Genomic DNA, 20063 nt, shown 5'->3' on the forward strand with positions numbered 1-20063 from the left:
CATTGTAGCTGTCATTCTACTGCAATCGAGCAGTGGTCTGGCCATGCCTCGGTCTATAAATTTACGCCTGCACAGGCGCATTACGGGTCACTTTTGTGTCCTAAACTCTCGTCATCGCCGTCGCATCGTCCACTACTGAACGTAGATTTCTAAATGCCCGAGGGTTCCCCATTATGTTCTCGTTAGTGTGATGACTGATGAAGTCTGCCAATCCGTACTTGGCCAGCGTGGCGGACTGTGGCCTAAACCCTTCTCATTCTGAAAGGAGACCCGTGATCAGTAGTGGGCGAGTGCCTTCATATCCTTGCCTCAATAATATTCGTGCCTTGTACCAGCTTTATTATTATACTACACTTGATGATGCCCGAGACTTCGTCCGTGTGGATATATGTTTAAAAAATCTCGCAGGAACCATGACTTTTTTCGACATAAACATTGAATTATGTACCTACTTACATGGAGATAAAAAGTAGCATATGTGCTAATCCAATGTATAATCTATCTACATTCTAAATTTCAGCCAAATTATATACACGCACACATACAATCTTTCGCCTTTATAATGATCCATATTTTCCCAATCAGCGCGTTTCCATCATCACCAAAAGGTCTATTAATTATTCTTTGCCATAAGAACAGTGTCTAATGAACCGCGCCTATCAACAATTAAAGTAACGAATGGTGCACGGCACTAATAAAGTTTTCGCCACATTAGAGGCTGATCGAGTAACGCTTGTGCAAGTGGGCGGCTGTTGCAAGGCGTTCCAGATTTTGCTATCGTAGCTTAGGGTCACCACACGCAGAAAAAATAATAACGGTCGATGCGCAAACCAATTCATTTGACACGTGCTAAAACATCCTAACTACTAATACTTATTATAATCTAGCTGATGCTCGCGATTTCCACTGCAAGGATTTTAGTTATTAAAACCCGTGAGAACCTTTTAGTTTTCGGGGTTAGTAAGTAGCTTATATGTTAAGTGCTTTCCATGTTTTTAATTATATCAATGCTTTTACGTCTATTCTTTGCCGCATGATTAAAGGACACACCAACAAACACACTTTCGCATTTAAAAGTATCCTTTATGTGGCCTGTCCATGGGATGGGTACAAACTATCTCTCTACCAAATTTTGTTAAAAATGTTTAAACAGATGAATCGTGAAAAGCTAGCAGACAGACAGACACACTCCATGTTTTTTTGTACAAGAAAGTTGTAGGTAACAATAAAGAAATAAAGAAAGTAAAAGTGGTCAGAGAAGCACTTATTTCTATAAGAGATAACTACCATTTACCAGTAACCCTTGGCAGTGCGAAATGTTGTAAAGGGAGTTGATTTTTTTCCTCTTTTGGGGGGGGGGGGGGGTTACTCTTAGGTAGACTATGTCACCCCCGTAAGTTAAACATTTCTATAATTACGGTAAGTATATACATCAAAAACACAAAAAAAAACCACTTTAAAAACACGTACACACATTATTAACACATATCAATGAGCGACCGCGCTTTCCTTGACATTGGGGTAGCTAACAGACTATTGCGCAATACGAGGCCGTTTCGAATCGTAACGTATTCATTCCATCAAAAGATGGAAAAGGTCATCAATTCGTATATCTCCACAGTCTATACATTTCTATGTTGGCGAAAAATAGGTACAACAAAGACAGAAAGTTTTCTAATAGGTATTACTTCCCGAAACATTCTCCATACCTACGTATGGAGAATGTTTCCGGATTGACAACCCTATACCACGATCGATCTTAATGCAATGTCTACAGTGATAAATTTATCGCCTCTTCGTCTGATATTAAACGCTTAGGTACAGTTTCTGCGCCAAACCAAGGCATTTGATATTTAAATGCAAATTTCGATAACCCTCCGGAAATTCCCTCGTTTAGTGGTAGACCGCAGACCTTTGATAACTGAATCACAATGGTGGTATGGTGCTGTTGCATTGAGTCAAGATAGATAAACGTTATTAAACATAGGGCTGACATATAGGTCACTTATACAGGATGTAACCAGAACGCCAGCAAAAACGAAGACAGGCTAATGATTGCTGATATGATAGCACAAATAAAACCGCGAAAATATCTAAAAAATACTATATTTTGTGAAAGTTCACGATATATTTTAAATAAAACATCTGACTGATGCTAGAGGTCAACGAACGTTGCGTAAGTAGGCCATTCGGAGTCAATGCCTTGTCGTAGGCGGGGCATTGACCCGAATTTTGGGCCGAAGACGCGGCCATCATCTAAGTAGGTAGGTACTATCATATAAAAAACCTAAGTATTACAGTAATGTAGAAAATAAATATCAATGAACTTTATTTATGTGCCCTAATAGACCAAAATAATTGATGTAAATTATATTTCCTTTATCAACAGGACGCGAAATGCAGTTTAAGAATTGAAACGAGGTTATCGGTTCCATTCATATGAACACTTACGAGAAATTAACATATCGGCCTTTCATTCATTCATAGAGTGATCAAATAAATGAATTAAACTTACCTACCTTATTTATATTATATAGTTATAATACCTATCTACCTACTCAAAATTTTGTTTCAAAATATGTAGTAATAACTGTTATCACTAATTCTCTACCCATATTATAAATGCGAAAGTGTATTTATTTGTTGGTTTATTGGTTTGTTGGTTTGTCTTTCTATCACGTCGCAACGGAGCAACGGATCGATGTGATTTTTTGAATGGGTATATTTTAAAACCTGGAGAGTGGCATATAGGCTACTTTTTATTCCGGAAAATCAAAGAGTTCCTACCACATTTTTAAATACCTAAATTCACGCGAACGAACTCGAAGTCGCGGCCATCAGCTAGTAAGAATACAGCGTTCGTTTGGCCCAGTTCTAGTTTAGCATGTACAGTATCTATAGTACGCGACAGGTCGACATGGCAATCGGGGTTTGAGGCGGGGGGCCCCCCAGTGACGTGCACAGGGTTTGAAGCTAGGGTAGGCATTAGTTAGGTAGGAATCTGTTTACTGGCAGGTCATATGAAAATATGAATTGAGCTATTACAACTCGGGTAAGCAGTGCATTTATGCCTCTATGACCTGCACGCCACTGGGCACCCCACACACCCGCACTTCACCTGCGCTATCCCGCAATTGGCGCGAGGGCTGTACGAGTGTGCGGGCCGTCCCCACCCCGTATGCCATGTCGACCTGTCGCGAACTATAGCAGTTTCATTATTTTTTATTAAAAAAAACATAACTCACGCAGATGAAGTCGCGGGCGTCAGAAAATAGTTATAAATAAAAGTTTTCAATAGCTCAACCGGTAAAGGAGTGGACTGAAAACCGATAGGTCGACGGTTCACTTCAAACCTCGCCCGTTGCACTATTGTCGTACCTACTCCTAGCACAAGCCTGACGCTTAATTGGAGAGGAAAGGGGAATATTAGTCATTTAACATGGCTAATATTCTTTTTTTTTTTTAAAAAAGCATGAAAAAAGTATGAAGTGGCAAGAAAAAAGTGGCAAGCTTTAATTAAATGAACCTTACATTTAAGAGTATGCCAGCCAATCCCTGTACTAGGAGTATGTCAAGCATCCTCTTCAAAAAGCTAAGGGCCGCGTTGTACGGCAGGTAGGGTTCACGTAAATATGGAACAAAGGGCACTTGCCCTAGAGAAAAGGCAGCTATTTTACAACAGCTAAAAAATATGAGATGAATAGACTGCATTAAAATTGACCTGGGCGCGTTTGGGATCCTCGCACCAACAATGATATTAGAATTTCTTCTAATATCATTGCGCACCTAGATTAAGTTCGCGTAAAAATTATCACCACTGTGTTATCTTACAAATCTCTGTACACCTAGTGGGGGGTGTTCCAACGCTGCGCCTTCCGGTGCCAGGTCGCCATTCCAGCACCTTGGGACCCCAACGTCTATCGGTTTTCCGAACCATGTGCCCTGCCCATTGCTACTTCAGCTTCGCAACCCGTTGAGCTATGTCGGTTACGGTTCTCCTACGGATCTCCTCATTTCTCCATACCTGCACATACCATATCTGCTACATAATGTAGTTCGTTGAATACTATTTACCTTCTGCTCTTTGTTTACGGTTTACCTAGTTATCATTTAATACTTTTCAGAGACTTTAAAACTTCACCCGTTCCTTTAACATACTTTGAATGTTCAAAAACAGAAGATTATTTTACTTGTGAGATACTGATAAGATAAGATAATAGATCAAGGCTTGATTTCAACAATGGGGCCGATTCTCTTGTACAAAATCTAAACTAAACTAAATTAACAGGTCTAACTAGTGCTATCCTTTTCCGCAAGTAACATTATGAAAGGGATAGCAATAGACTTAGACGTGCCATTTTAGTTTAGTTTAGAGATTGTGTACAATGGAATAACTTCAAGCCTCAATAGTTCAATGGTTAATAAGGGGTAGACTGAGGGTAGTAGGTTTTAATCATCGCTGGTCTAAATCGCAGCCGTTCTTAGGACGAGCTAAGTATACTCGTTTTTGAATTTCCAAAAATGTTTCCTGTAAAAATATCAAAAAACTTCGCACTCATTGGCCATAGCACTCGCATGTTTAATGAACATGAAATTTTTGCTGTGTTGTAGGTATCTGTTTCTGTTTTATTTTTTTTGTACTAAACTTAAAAAAAATCCCGCTCGCTGCGCTCACGATGATGCTTGGTTTTGTATCTTATCTTACTGTTACATTGAAAAGCATGATCAGGAACCATGTCACAATTATGCGATGTCAGAGCTCGTTTCCGTTTTGCATTGAAAACCATTTTCAAAAGTTATCGCGCGTAGGTACCTACTACACTCGCGCTCCTGTTTGGTAACGAAATAAAAAAAATAAAAAAATCCTTTAATTCGATCATAAAACACGATCATAATTTGTTAGTAATAATACACGCCTTAAAAACTAATGTTAGTAATCTTATAACTATTTACCTAATCCTAATACTATATCTAAGACAGGCCTGATTAGTCAGCACGTGCACCATATGACAATGGTGCAGGTACTGACAATCAAACCTGTCAGCAAATGCCCTCAGGATGCCACTGGAGCTAGCCCGTACCCTGCGCACCAGGGATGTGCACCGTTTACGCATGGTCGTGTAGAAACAATCCACATGCGCATCCGCGAACATCCCCGACGCGCTACAGTAACGAGGTAGACCCATTAACATCCTGAACGCAGAAATGACTTCTTCCGCAGTAGGTACATAACATACATATTATATTATGTCTATGTTACTTCCGTATCAAATAGCTTTCTAATGGTGAAAGCGTAATCAAAATCGGTTCAGTAGCTTCAGAGTTTCAAACCAATCTTTCCTCTTTATAATATAGTAGATTATCCTTGCGACCAAATATTTTAATCTGATGTCATTTGGTATGGAATATATAGATTGTATGATATTACGAGGGTTCAACGGCTTGGTTTCTGTCGATAAGGGTGTAGGTGGGTTGATTGTGTGGTGTAAAGCATAAGATCAAGCGATTATCAGTTTGTTATCTTAGTGGTTACTAGCTTATGCTCGCGACTTCATCCGCGTGGACTACATAAATTTCAAACCCCCATTTAACCCACTTAGGGGTTGAATTTTCAAAAATCCTTTCTTAGCGGACGCCTTACCTTTTTTTTTTTTTGCGTGGAGGTAGTTAGAGATCGGGAAAGTGGTAAATATAAGATATTTTTTTATTCAAAAAAATCAAAGAGTTCCAAGGAGTTTTAAAATAACCCTAAATCATCAAATCCTCAAAATTCGTTTGTAGGTAAATTATGTTAGGTTCATTATTATATTGCGTATGAAATCCTATGAATAGAGTATAGAAATAATTAGAAAATAAATAAATTAATAATAGAATACACTATACGGACCTAATGTAGTCCCTTGCATGTATTGTAGTTGTGAAACAGGCTGTGTAGGCCTCCGTTTCTGTTTTTGAACTCGACTTTTGACAAACATTTTACCAGTATTTAAGTTTAACTTCCTTGCCAAAACTCAACGTTATCAAAAACACGTAAAATAAGCATTTTAATTGCCCAATCGCCATTTTGGTAATCTTTAACTTCAACCGCTTGATATGCAAATTTTTAAGGCACCGATTTGTCGTCACTCCATATATCTGTGGGAGTCAGGTTTACATATTTGAGATAAATGTATTTTTATAATTAGTTTCTGCGATATAGGTATTGGCTAAAAGGTAGACGCAGAGTTGGTTTTAAAAATAAACATATGACTTCAGAAAACTATAGGTACCTACCTACGCAGCAAATACATAATTACGAAGGATTTGACAACCTCTTTAGCGCAGTGGTGAGCGGTGTGGTCTTATATATGGGAGGTCCCAGGTCCCATTCTTGGCAGGGGCAATTTGGGAATTAAAAATTTCTAAGTAGTTTGTTTAACAACATGGAAAAGGACAGCGCGCGACCGGCAAAGGTGAAAGTTCCTGGAAGAGGCCTATGTGTCGAGAGGACACGCTGATAGCTAAAGGACTAAACAAATTCTACTTTATAAAGACTAAAAATCTAGATAAATGTTTTTAAAAAAACTATCAGCAATAAAGGCTTAATAATAATAATAAAAAAGTAGTTTGTCTGCATTGTCTGCATAGAGATAGCCATCTATGGGGATGGAGCCCAACAAGTCACACTTAAACGTGTCACAGTGTGACTCGTTAGGAATTCAACGAATTTCTTTGTTTCTTTGTCTAGTTGCAACCTTTTTTATCCAGTAGAATTCCCAACGAGTCACACTGTTAGTCTAGTGTGACTCGATGGGAAGAAAAAATGCTAAAGAATCACATTTAGGTAGGGAGGTTTATGCCGTGCCTAGTTACCACCCTAATTCGGCAAGGCTGTGCCGTCAAGTGATTTAGTGTTCCAGTATGATGCCGTGTAGAAATCGATAAGGAGTAGGGGTTTAATAAAACTGTCATACCCATTACCCCGTCCGCGTCTAAGTTAGCCGCTTAGTCAGCTTCCATCTCAGACTGCATGATCACTCACCACCAGGTGAGATCGCAGGCAATGGAATTTACAAAAATGTCACACGTCACTATCACTCTCCTCCAAACCTTATTATTTCTGTCTTAAAATAAGGTAGTACTTCGAAGAGCTTTCAACCTATAAACCTTTTCGTTCTTTTTTTAAATAATTGTAACTTTGACTTTGAAAATCCATGGTTTCTATGTCTATGACTATGAATTATTATCCCTAGAATTGTCACACTTGTTTCATTATTAAAAGATTATTTACGATTTAAAATTATTTACTTATTTAAGTAGATATACGGGTATTGTGAGTTACAAACTTCAATTAAGATAAAACTTACATAAGTAGTATTTAATTCTAAGAAACCGTTAATTACACTAACAAACCATCCATCATGTGGACCGGAGTTAGGAGGACAAGGCAGTACAATTTTATTGTGGTATAAATCCATGCACTTCCATTATTCATTATAATATATATTCGTAGATACTTCCGTGGAGATGAGAGCTCAGTAGAGGCACAGATAATTTTGAAGATGATAAAGGCACAGGGCCCGCGAGGATTTGTGATGATGATGATGATGATCTAACCCTTTTATTCTTTCGTCGGGTACCAGACTACACATAGAAGTTTACGAATAAGTAGGTACGAGTAGGTAGGACCTAATCAATAGATAATAATTGGCTGAGATAACAAATTGTTCGTAAATGCAATACTGGCGCAATTTTTTCAGTGCACGATTGTTATTTTACCTACCTAGGTACTTCATTGTAGAAATCGTACCTAATAATATATCTTATACAATATTATTATTGTTATGGTAGTGAAACGTTATGAGCGTCAATCGTAAAGTATGCACTAATTTATGCTTAGATTCTGTAGCCCACAAAGTAAAGTGCATCATATTTGTTAAAAGTTTGTCTATAAATGATTGTTTTCTTTTGTTTTCAAGATCGAAGAGGTTATGCAGCAGAAGGCGCCGGGGGTGCCAAGTAACATCAAATTACAGTAAGTGATCATCATCATTATTATCAAACGATGGAAGTCCTTCCACACGCCACGGTCTTGCGCTGCAACTCCCTGCTATCTGCGACTCGTTTGATGTCGTTTGTACACCTTTTTTTTCCGAGGATACCCAATCGGGTTATGTGGGATTTCTACCCACTAAAACCCCCTCGGTGGCCCTCCTCAGCGCGTTATGAGAGGCTGCGGTAACTCTAAAGAACGTACGCCGGTGCCTGTCTCGCGCGACGCCCGTTGGACACATCCTGGAGAAAGTGCAGTCACTCGCGACCTCGAAATCCTAGCGCCAGGGACTATTGGTTGGACGGATCAGGACGTTAATCAACGCCGCCCTGATGTCTCCGTTTCCTGTCTCTCGTTTGTCCACATAGTGGAGAGTCTCCTAACGCTGTGCTTTTCGGTATGAGGTCGCCATTCTAGAAGCTTGGTACCCCAGCATCGCTGGGGTCACCCTAGTGCAGCACTGCCTGGAGGCGTTGCATTCACATTTCACCCTATGGAAGGTAGGATATAAGCTCGGCCCTGAGTTTGGTGTGGATTTTATTTAGGTACAACTGAATTAGTAGTTAATATATTTTTAAGCTGTTTATATAATAAAATATAGGTTAAGTACATATTTATTAACATGTTGTACTTACTCGAATAATATTATTACAATTAGCGATAATATTTAAAGATAGATAATAATATTAATTGGACAAAAGGAAATACTACCTAGATAATTCTTTTCGTAGGTTACTCGAGTTAAATTAGTTATTGATTCTTGATCGTACTACTAACGCCATCTATTGAGGATCTACGCCAACTTTCTATTTAATTACTTTGGCTGCATGTAGATGGCGTAACTAGATACTAAAACTTAAATCTAAATCTTCTAAAACTCAGTAAGTAGACCGTATTTATTTAAAAATTACTAAGAAAAAATAGGCAAAGTATTTTATTGGAAATGCGTAAATTAAGTTATTTCGATTTTAATGTCGAATAACCCAGCACTCTGTATTTTTTGGGTTCCGTATCTCAAAAGGAAATATGGAACCCTTATAGGATCACTTTTTTGTCTGTCTATCCATCTTATAAAGGGGGGGGGGATACGAGGGGGGGGGATAAGAGGGGGGATAAGAGGGGGGATAAGAGGGGGGGGTTAGCGAGGATCTGTAAGACCCCACCATCCCCTTCGTGGTTATTTCTTTTTTAACCACCCAGAAAAAAGGAGCTTGGGCCGATGGAAGAGACCACTCACTGTATTGGGGGTCTCTAATTAATTAATCTAACATTAGGTACCCAGTAAGCATTGGATACACCTAGGTGAGTTAGTACATGAGTGGGTAAACTCCGAATTAAAACTTATTTTTCATTATTATTTGGACATTACCCAAGAACCTTGGGTAATACTAAGTAAACCCGGGTAAACCTAAGTTTATTCCAACTTCCAACCTTACCCGTAACGATAATACATATATTTAATTTTTCTTTTCTTTAGAAACCCGAAGAGCGCATCCGTCGTCCGCAGACGCGCCGCCGCGGCGAATTTCTTCAGGACAACCTTCAGCTCGCGCAGTAAGGCGGTCCCGACCGCCGCGTCTTGTTCGGAACAAGAAACCACCAAAATAGGCAGCGCGGAGACCAAACCTGTCACTAGAAACCGACCTAGAACAGGTAATCATTTTTTTATCAGACTGACAGCCGCACTCAGAGTCGCTTAGACCAGCGGGGCGATTGTCTAAAACCTGCATCAATCATTATTACAATCTCAATTGTTCTGATTGGCTGAATTTGTGCGAATCTTGTTGCAACAATGCATTGTGGCCAATATTGAGCGAGCATTAACCAATCAGAGATGATTGCGATCGTGACATTGTAGCTGTCAAACAACCGCGGTAGAGCCACATCCACCTAAGCGGAGCGGAGAGGAGATGCGTTCTATCGACCAATCAGATTCCAAATAGATGACGTGAAAAAATTATCACGATTACGTGATAATTTTCAGATTCAAAATAGATAATAGAAAAAATTATCACGTAATCGTGATATCACGTCATCTATTTTGAATCTGATTGGTCGATAGAACGCATCTCCTCTCCTCTCCGCTTAGGTGGATACCGGTTTATTGTTACTTAAAGTTTAGTAAAAACGAGACAGAGCTATATCTCTCACATAAATGTGTCTCGCTTTAACTCAATCTTAAGTAACCATTAGCGACTCTGAGTGCGGCTGTAAGGTATGTATACTTCGCGACAGGTAGACATGGCAATCGGGGTGGGGACGTCCCGCACACTTGCACAACCCCGACGCTATAACCCAGTGCGGGATAGCGCGGGTGAAGTGTGGGTGTGCGGGGCGTCCCCCCTCCACCTCATACCCCGATTGCCATGTTGACTTGTCGCGAACTATAGGTGTATATCATGTGATCAGTCGCACGACTATGAGCTGTGCTATGAGCAGGTGTGCCGTTGTGTTGAATTTTTATTTTTTTACTTTACATTCCCCATGGGAAAAGTGACCTATATTCAAATTGACCTGGTTTAACGGCCGCACTCAGAGTCGCTTAATCGTTACTTAAGGCATGAATTAGTATGGATAAGGAATGCCTTAAGTAACGATTAAAAGCGACTCTGAGTACTGCTGTAAGAGATATATCCGTCTAATACTGTTTCCTTGATAAGTCGACAGAAAAGTCATGTTTTGTTTTATTAACTTTTAACTTGCTATCAAAGCGAGATTTTAAAGGTACGTGCCCGGGATCGAACTCCCGACCTCGGATTAGGAGGCGGACATCCTGACCACTAGGCTATCATATAAGCTTGTAACCTTTTTATAAAATGTTTATTTCTTGTCGTAGTACCGCAAGTAGACCAAAAAATCAGGAGACAGAATAGCGACCAGATTCCAAATCTTCGAACTGAGAAATATCTAGAACCCACCAGGCCTCTCAGAACTAAACCGACCACTCCAGATCCTGGATCAAAACCAGTTGAGAAAGCTAGAAATGAGGGTACCGCAGTTTTGAAAATCGTTAAAAAGTCCTCCGAGCCTGTTAGACCGGCGCCAAAAACTTCAGATTCTATTCTTCCGCCATCTTTGAAGCCTGCGGTTTCAGAGAAAGTGAAACTCAAGCGGGAGAAATATGTGAACAATAATAGTGTTTGGACGAATGCGAACATTTTAAAGGTCGAGAAGAAACCGTTGATTCGGTGAGTGTTTTTGAATCTATCCTATTACAATGCGTATTATTACTTTCTTCTTCAATTCAATTTTCAATGAGAGTGGCGGCTGTGCAGTAGGACGATTGTCTAAAACCTGCATCAATCACTATTACAATCTCAATTGTTCTGATTGGCTGAATTTGTGCGATTCTTGTTGCAATTCAATGCAATGTAGCCAATACTGAGCGAGCGTCAATCAGTGGCCCTACCGCGGTTGTTTGACAGCTACAATGTCACGATCGCAATCTCTGATTGGTTAATGCTCGCTCTCTATTGGCCACAATGCATTGTTGCAACAAGAATCGCACAAATTCAGCCAATCAGAACAATTGAGATTGTAATAATGATTGATGCAGGTTTTAGACAATCGCCCTACTGATGTGATTGCGATCATGACATTGTAGCTGTCAATCTCCCGCAAACGCGCAGCTCATAAATATTTAAATATCATTGCATAGATAATAATACACTATAGATCTATTGTGATCGTCAGTTGGACGAAAGAGAACTACAGTTCCCTTCCGCCAGGATCATCTTTTATATCACTTTTCTATGCGTTTTACTTTTGAATTGAGCTATAGATTCCCGCCATTATTTATTGTGACACCACTGTATAAATTACTCTGATTTATATCAAAGCAATTTTATTTCTATTTCATTAGAAATACAGTCCTTTTTATCGTGCTTACAATTCGAATAATGAAGCGACGTAAAATTTCACACGTGACGGATTATTTTTTGTATACTTTTGTCGTGTACCAGCACGCAAAACTATAGTTTTCTCTGTTTCACTTACAAGATTTAGCACATTAAAAATATACGCTGTCTCCTTCTGACGCGGGGAATGTTTTCCTCGTAGTGTAATACGACTTTAATGATACGCTACAGTGGCTTTAGTATTAACTACATCACGGGAGGGCCTTTAAATTAATCGTGTTATAGAAAGAAATGCAAGACCAGACATTTTATGCGACCGAATAACGAGTCAAGTTTGCTTGCCACGGTTGGCCACGGACGTGTCCTGTTGGCCGGTGTTTATTTCGAACTTTTTATTTAAAACGAAACGAACTTTTTTTGTATTTAATAATGGTGTGTTTGCGTCCATACTGCTGTTGATCGGATTTATTTTGTTTTGTGTGGCTTTTAGTTTGTGTTTTAGTGTCTGACGCCGAGATACCCAGTGTAACGAAAATTTTACTTAGTGTCTTGTTAACTTGTCACTTTCTCGGCTAACTTGATATTTTTATAAATTGTGTTAGTGTGAAAGTTAACTAAGTGTGATCTATCATTCTTATTTTTAAAATTTTAGAAGCGTAGATTAAAAATACAAATTGTTGACATAACTTAGGTTATGTTTTTTTATAAATTTATATACAGGCACAGGCACAAAGCGGCAACGGTAAATAAACGAGCAAGCATATTTTGGTAAAAATGGGATTTATATGTAACAGATTAATCTGATTTATAACAATGCTGATAAAATGATAAATGACATAAACAAAACAACGTAATGTTAAGATTTAAGCTGTATTAAGATAAGCAAGGGTCTTTGAAGCATAGTGACATTTCAGGGTCACCTAATTATACATACGACGCTTCTGAACGTGTTTAAAGCCATTTTCGATTCGACAGAGAGAGATTAAGAATATTATAAATATTACTTAAGTACGTTACATTACAAGTTACAACATTGTTTTTATAGCATACGAACATTAGAAAACTAAGAATTATACTATTGAAGATAGGTTTAAAATTTACGGGAACGGTTCGAAGGACCAAAAATTTCACCAGTTTAATTAATAGGTAGATAGTATAATTTACATTTTACGGTTGATGAGTTAAATGTTTTTAATTTCGATTTGGATTAGACACTCAATAGGTACAAAGAGTAACCTTTTAATTTTTTCTGTTACTCAGTAGCATATTATTATTAGAAAACTTAAATAGGTGCCAATTTTCATAAATATTACTTGAACAATTAAGTATAGTACGCGACCGAGATTGATAATACTGTATTGTACATCGGCCTTTAGAATGACATTTCGGCTTTGTAGAGCGTTGTCTCTGTCACTCATACCTTTATGACATTTTGTCTGTCTCAACGACAGAGACAGTGTTCGACAAATTTGCTATCTAAAGGTCGATGTACATTACTTTCGGTCACGTAGATACTGTACGGACTTTCATACAAACTTTAATCCCCGACGACGAAATGCGATAGGTACTTTACCTACGATAAAATTATTCAAAATGTTTCTGCCAGGTAATTCTTGAGTAGGTAAGTACATTAATATCAGTAGAACGATTGTCAAAAATCTGCATCAATAATTATTACAATTTCAATTGTTCTGATTGTTGTTGTTGTTCTGCTGAATTTGTGCGATTCTTGTTGCAACAATGCATTGTAGCCAATAGTGAGCGAGCGTCAACCAATCATAGGTGATTGCGATCGTGACATTGTAGCTGTCAATCTCCCGCAATCGCGCAGCAGAAGTAAATAGGCAAGATGTCAACCGAGTTCTATCAATATTCTTTCTTCAGGCATGATTGACGTCAATCTTGCAAAAAGACGTGTAGCTAGCCAAATCTAAACATTATCCTGATCGGCTAAAAGGTGTTGCTGCCAGTACATCGAACTCATAAAACTGGGTCTAACAGATTTTTAAAACGTGTATGCAGTCTACACTCAGCCGCCTCCTCTTTACTAGCACTCGTTAACCTATTAAACGGTCATTTAATACTAATTAAGCAGTAATTCATCAGAAACCTAACCTAGAATTCATTTAGATTTAATGGTATTAGATATTAGGTACCTACTACCTATGTCGCAAATAATAATAATAATTTATTTATTTGAATTTTGAATTTAAACACCAGAACGAGTTTCCTACTACGTAAATGTTTGGTATAATTCGTATTCTATTTGAAATACTCACAGAACAGAAAATTTTCTGTTCCGTGGAAATACTAGCTAAAGTCTATTTTTTAATCCCAGAGACTAAAATGACAGAGAAATGTCAAACTTAAACATAATGATACCTATGGTAGGTACCTATCGTTATAAAATTTTGTATATGACGGGTAAAATAAACATACTAAATCTGAAATCACGATATTAAAAAGTAGCACTAATCACATATTATTTTAAAAACTTAAAGAATAATTAGTAAAAATACCAAAAATAATTCATTTAAGGCATTTCTCAACAATGTAAAACATAAAATTAGAATTAACCCATACTTATTGGAATTATTTTCAACACATTTTATTGTCTCAATACACATCTGACAAGAATACCTACAAATATTTATCGGGAAGTATCGATTGCACCATATCACTATTAAAAAAACCGTCACGTCCTTTTTGTCTCCAGCATTAAAAAATAGACTAAGACTATGATGCATTTAAAATTCAGATATATACTTATTTCTTCTTCTTTATAGTCGTATTTCCTCGTCGTGACTCGCGACCATTTTTCATCAATCACATAATTTTAGGAGTTCTCTTGGGTTAATAATGCGTTGGGTTCCCAGATCATCCCGCATACAACTCGACTACTAAGAGAACGAGATTTCGACTCTTACCAAATTTATTCTCTTCTCAAATACCTGCACGATCAATAATTATTCTACAAGCCTGTGACAGATTCCACTTACCTACTATTAACAATCTAAGTACTAGTTAATAGTATATTAATATTATATGATGTTCTACATTTATTGCAAGGTTGTCTGAATTTGGCTGGAAGAACGCAGAGATCGCTTCTTACCGATAAGGCCGCTTGTACCCAGACTCCGTTGTTGTTTTGTATTTTATCTTATTCGAACTGATTCGGTGTGCCACTTGCAATGTTTTGGTCTTCAATAAAGTATATTAACCTACTCATATAACGACTACACTATGCCTATTTATAAAATATAGCAGTTAGTAAAAATTTTACTGAAAGCGTTCTTGTTATCCACGTAATCTATCGATAACGATGTTGTTATTGTCGATAAAGACCATACAATGCAATTGTAGACAAATAACCACGTTGCTTATTAGTAAGTAACTTATCGACAGATAGCAGATATAATACTGTATTTGACAACTTTTGACAACTAGTAGTAACTTTTTATCAAACGTCAAAACGCGCACTTAGTATCCGATATTCTATAAAATACTGGAATGTGACATCACATCATAATGACTTACTTTTTTAGTTTCATTGATAATTATTTAAAATGGTTTTTACACTTAAAACTAACAAAGGACGTGGATTTTGGACGTATTTTGTAAAACCCTTTATTTAATAATCACTGAGAAATAATTTATTTTTGATGTAGTCAAATACCTACCCAATTGTTTATATTTGGCCATTAGAGAGGTCTGAAATGTGTATAAATCATCAATCATCTACAGTTGCATTCCACTGCAGGACTAAGGCTTCTTCAGTTTCACTTACGCGCCATTCGGTTCTGCTCTTGGTTACCTGAATCCATGTTTTCAGTTGCATTAAAAATTGTTTGAAATGTTTATACAATGTAACTAATAATACATTTCTCTAATAAGTTAAATGACTGCACTTAGTGAATAAGTTCATAGAAAGTTTGCGTCGCGTCGTGAAGGAATGCCTTGGGAAGCGGTCTTTTGCATAATAACTTAACCATGTAGTCATTTATTGTTCACTTGTCTTAACTATGTACAATTTTAATTTGATTTTAATAAAATAACAAAAAGAAAACAGACTCCGTTTAGTTACAGTAAAAATTTAAATACAACATTGTGGGTAATTCCGTTGTACACAATCTCTAAAGTAAACTAAAATGGCACGTCTAAATTATACTTTTCATAATGGTAGAAAAGATAACACTAGATTTAGACCTGTTAATTTAGTTTAGTTTAGAGATTGTGTACAAGAGAATCGGCCTCACTGTCTCCTAATAGATAGGATAATCCCTTGATAACCCTTTAAGTCCAGGAGATTAAAACAGTTAAGCATTTAATGCGTTTAGGACAAATGAGACGACCCTGTTTAATCAAAACAAAATCTAATAGGGCTTCTGTATAAATGTGAAATGTCTTTTCCATTTACCGATAGAACAATCACTGTGCAACCGAAGAACTAACGGAGAGACAGAATCGATGATTGAAAATGTAGAAATGGGAACAAGACGCGAGAATCGACGCGATGGTTAAATTGTATATTTAGAAAAAAAAACTTACATTAAATACAGAACACACTAGAAATAGGAATAGCCTCTTGGAGAAAAATTTAACTGCAGAACCTGTAATGCGATACAAGAAGAAACAAATTATGAACAGGAAATAGCCGAAACAAATGAAAGATTTGTTATAATATCACATCCTTCATTTGTTTCGGCTATTTGTTACAAACCGTCCCAAACAAAATCCATGAGCTATTTCAAATACAAAACCGGAAACATTATTTGACGGATTTCGCGATTGATTTGACCCAAGTCAGACAGAGTCAACCGAGATCAGTCCGACCAAGTAAAGGATACTAGGACCTAGGACTTAGATAGGATCCTTTTTACAATGTACCTAATCAATATAAGACTTTCAAAACTGTATAGTGTATGTCTCCGAACTGCATTACAGAGAGTAGAGTAGAGGCATCCACGCACCTATTCGTAAGCTTTAAATTAAAACCATATGGGCGACAGCGTAAAAACTGTGTCATGCCTGTGTAGTGTGTACTCCACAAGGCAAGTAGGCTTGTCGAAAATATCGCGACATCGATATATCAATATTTTTGTGCAATAATTAATTCTTCGATATATCGATATACAATTCTAACCATCGAAAAACCATATTTTTTGGACCGACATACAAATAGCTTGGTACCAATTTTTTTTACTTACTATGTTTTTTATTCAAAATATCGATGCTCTATCGCAGCGTTTCCCATTTGCCTGGTCGCGACCCGGTACCGGACCATCAAAATAAAATCCCGGGTCGCAACATTCCCGCATTGTTTTAAAAATATTACCAACTATCGATAATATTACTATTAATAAATGTGTATTATTTTACCTAATGGAACCTTGGGTCTAAAAATGTTAAGTGGGTCACGAAGGGGCAATGTGAAAATTACCGGACCATGGCAGAACAATGTTTGGGAAACACTGCTCTATCGGATTAGGCTCAAAAAGGCTAGAACCCAGAGTCGTAAAAAATCAATGGGGTTAATCCCTTTAAAATTTTATTAAATATGACCTACGACTTACCACTTACATTGCGACAAGGCTATCTTGGCGCGTGATGAAAATCGGAACTAACGTTGCCGTCAGTGTCCCCTTCGTTCTAGTTCTCCAACAGCGCCCCTCTGTCAATGTAATTCAAGTGCCAAGAAAGCCTTGTCGCAATGTAAGTACAGTAGGTACATTAGATATTGGACCGATATATCGATATTTTATCGCACTTCCGACATCCCTAAAGGCGAGCATTGGAGGCAATAACAATGAATCGTCTTGTGAGTAACGAGTACCAGTCGTTATTATTTACGTCTCGTACTCTATGATTTCTGTTGGACCACTTTTTGAAATTATCAATTTAAGTTACTTATTATTAAAACATGACTTTACAATTAAGTAAATTTAGTTATGAGTAACATTTATTATTGTGTTCATGATGAAACAGGATAAATTACAAGACGAAAACGATTCTTAGAATTCTCAGAACTTTATATACCTATGGAAATATTTTTTTTTAAATATTATGCTTGTGATTTTTGTTGAACTATTGTATCGAAACAATCCAAGCCAATAACGACGTAAAAAAGTGAAAGAAAATGACCTGAAAGTATCAAAAACATTGCAGCTAATATGGATACTAATTTTTGTCGAACATGCTTATATAAGCCATTAACTTCAAAAAAGTCTTGAGAGTTCCAAAATTTTTAAATCTAAATCTTGGGAATTCTAGAGAGGATTTCACCAAACAATCAAACACTAAAATAGTAAGCAAACATATTATACAATACGCGGCAGAAAATAATGTACAATGTACATCGACCTTTAGAAGGAGATAGCAAATTTGTAGAACATTGTCTCTGTCGTTGAGACCGACAAAACGTCATATATGTAGGTATGAGTGACAGAGACAACGCTCTACAAAGCCGAAATGTCATTGTAAAGGCCGATGTAAGTACATTACTTTCTGCCGCGTACTGTACCTACCTTAGTTCAAAACTTTTTTTTTTTTTTAATTCAGATAGGTACAAGTTAGCCCTTGACTGCAATCTCACCTGATGGTAAGTGATGATGCAGTCTAAGATGATAGCGGGCTAACCTGGAAGGGGTATGGCAGTTTTTATAAAACCCATACCCCTTTGGTTTCTACATGGTATCGTACCGGAACGCTAAATCGCTTGGCGGCACGGCTTTGCCGGTAGGGTGGTAACTAGCCACGGCCGAAGCCTCCCACCAAACCAGACCAGAAATTTAGAAATTATAAAATTCCAAAACCCCTGCCAGGAATCGAACCCGGGACCTCCCACTAATAAGACCACAGCGCTCACCACTGCGCCAGTTAGGTCGTCACATGTACAGTACCTGGCCAAAAGTGATGAACATCGATCTATAGAAGGAGACAGCAGATTTGTAGAGCACTGTCTCGGTCGTTGAGATCGACAAAACGTCATATTATTATGGAAATGAGTGACAGAGACAACGCTCTACAAACATGAAATGTCATTCTAAAGGCCAATGTTCATCACTTTCGGCCGCGTACTGTAAGTACCTACTTATACCGCTAGTTATCTTTTTTATCGTTATAGTATAGTATCACGTATAAATTCCTCTGATTTTCCACTCTGTTATGTGATCTAAATGCTGCACGCGTGATAATTAGTTGCTCCGTGACGTTCAATGAATACTAAGCATGGTGATACACGTCGCGACGTACGTCTTTTGTATGCTACGCCATGAAGTGTGGATCCCTTAAGGGGGCGTCCACAAATTACGTGAGTTGTTTTTTTGAATTTTCTGTCCCTCCCTCCCCCCCTGGTGAGATGTCGTGAGATTTTATTCAACCCACTCCCCCATCCCCCAATCTCACGTGAGATTTTTCAAAATGTTAAACACGTTGGGATTGTTATTGTAAAAAGAAAAAAAAATTGCTTCGTGCTTTTATTTACGACTAATTAAGACTAGTAATCAATATTGCTGTGAGTTATAAGTGTAATAAATAAATAAATACGATCTGGATTAAATGGACCAAACTAGTATAATTTTTTTTGTTTCACTCTAGTGATATTTGCCGAGACCCCCCCTCTCTCCAACTTAAGATTAGATGAGATTTGACTCGACCCCCTCCCCCCCTTAAACATCTCACGTAATTTATGGATGCTCCCTAACGCTGTCAACGCGACTTCTACATAGGGCTACATTATACCCACAGACCACCACCACAGACGCCTAATAGCCGGACACCCCTGAACGCCAAGCTTAGGCTTAGCATGAAAGTCGGCCCACGCCCGTTTGGTACCCTCATTCCGCACATTATCTTCGTCCGCGTGGATTTACATTTTTCAAAATCCCGCGGGAACTCTTTGATTTTCCGGGATAACCTATGTGTTAGTCCAGGGTATAATCTATCTCCATTCCAGATTTCATCCAAATCCGTTTTGCCGTTTTTGCGTGATTGAGTAACAAACATCCAAACATCCACACTTTCACATTTATAATATTATATATATATTAGGAATTAGGATGACCAAAATTTTTTTTTGTGTGATGTTACCACAAATTGACGGTTTTCAGATATTGCCCCTTATGTCTACTATTCGACCTACCTACCTGCCAAATTTCATGATTATAGTAGGTTTT

General features: G+C 37.8%; 2 protein-coding genes and 1 long non-coding RNA gene across 3 annotated transcripts in view; 1 reads left to right on the plus strand and 2 right to left on the minus strand.

The window, feature by feature from the left end:
* The window catches only part of LOC117985477 (uncharacterized protein F58A4.6), a 138214-nt gene extending 131823 nt beyond the window's left edge, over positions 1–6391 (minus strand). The window contains exon 1 of the mRNA XM_069500939.1: positions 6362–6391. The gene's annotated coding sequence lies outside the window, so the exon portion shown is untranslated. The remainder of the gene's footprint in view (positions 1–6361) is intronic.
* Positions 6392–7775: 1384 nt separating this feature from the next.
* LOC117985287 (uncharacterized) overlaps positions 7776–20063 on the plus strand; it is a 56726-nt gene continuing 44438 nt past the window's right edge. Inside the window, exons 1-4 of the mRNA XM_069500961.1 lie at positions 7776–7857; positions 7959–8014; positions 9510–9685; positions 10869–11220. Coding sequence (XP_069357062.1) covers positions 7840–7857; positions 7959–8014; positions 9510–9685; positions 10869–11220 — 602 coding nt within the window. The 5' untranslated portion in view covers positions 7776–7839. The remainder of the gene's footprint in view (positions 7858–7958; positions 8015–9509; positions 9686–10868; positions 11221–20063) is intronic.
* LOC138402799 (uncharacterized) lies at positions 9615–17541 on the minus strand. The gene is made up of 4 exons (XR_011237137.1): positions 17463–17541; positions 16438–16499; positions 15570–15703; positions 9615–9676 (listed from the first exon to the last, which is right to left on the minus strand). It is a non-coding gene; the product is annotated as an uncharacterized lncRNA (long non-coding RNA).

This window comes from Maniola hyperantus, chromosome 9 (genome assembly GCF_902806685.2).
Source record: "Maniola hyperantus chromosome 9, iAphHyp1.2, whole genome shotgun sequence".
Classification (NCBI taxonomy): Eukaryota; Metazoa; Arthropoda; class Insecta; order Lepidoptera; family Nymphalidae; genus Maniola; species Maniola hyperantus.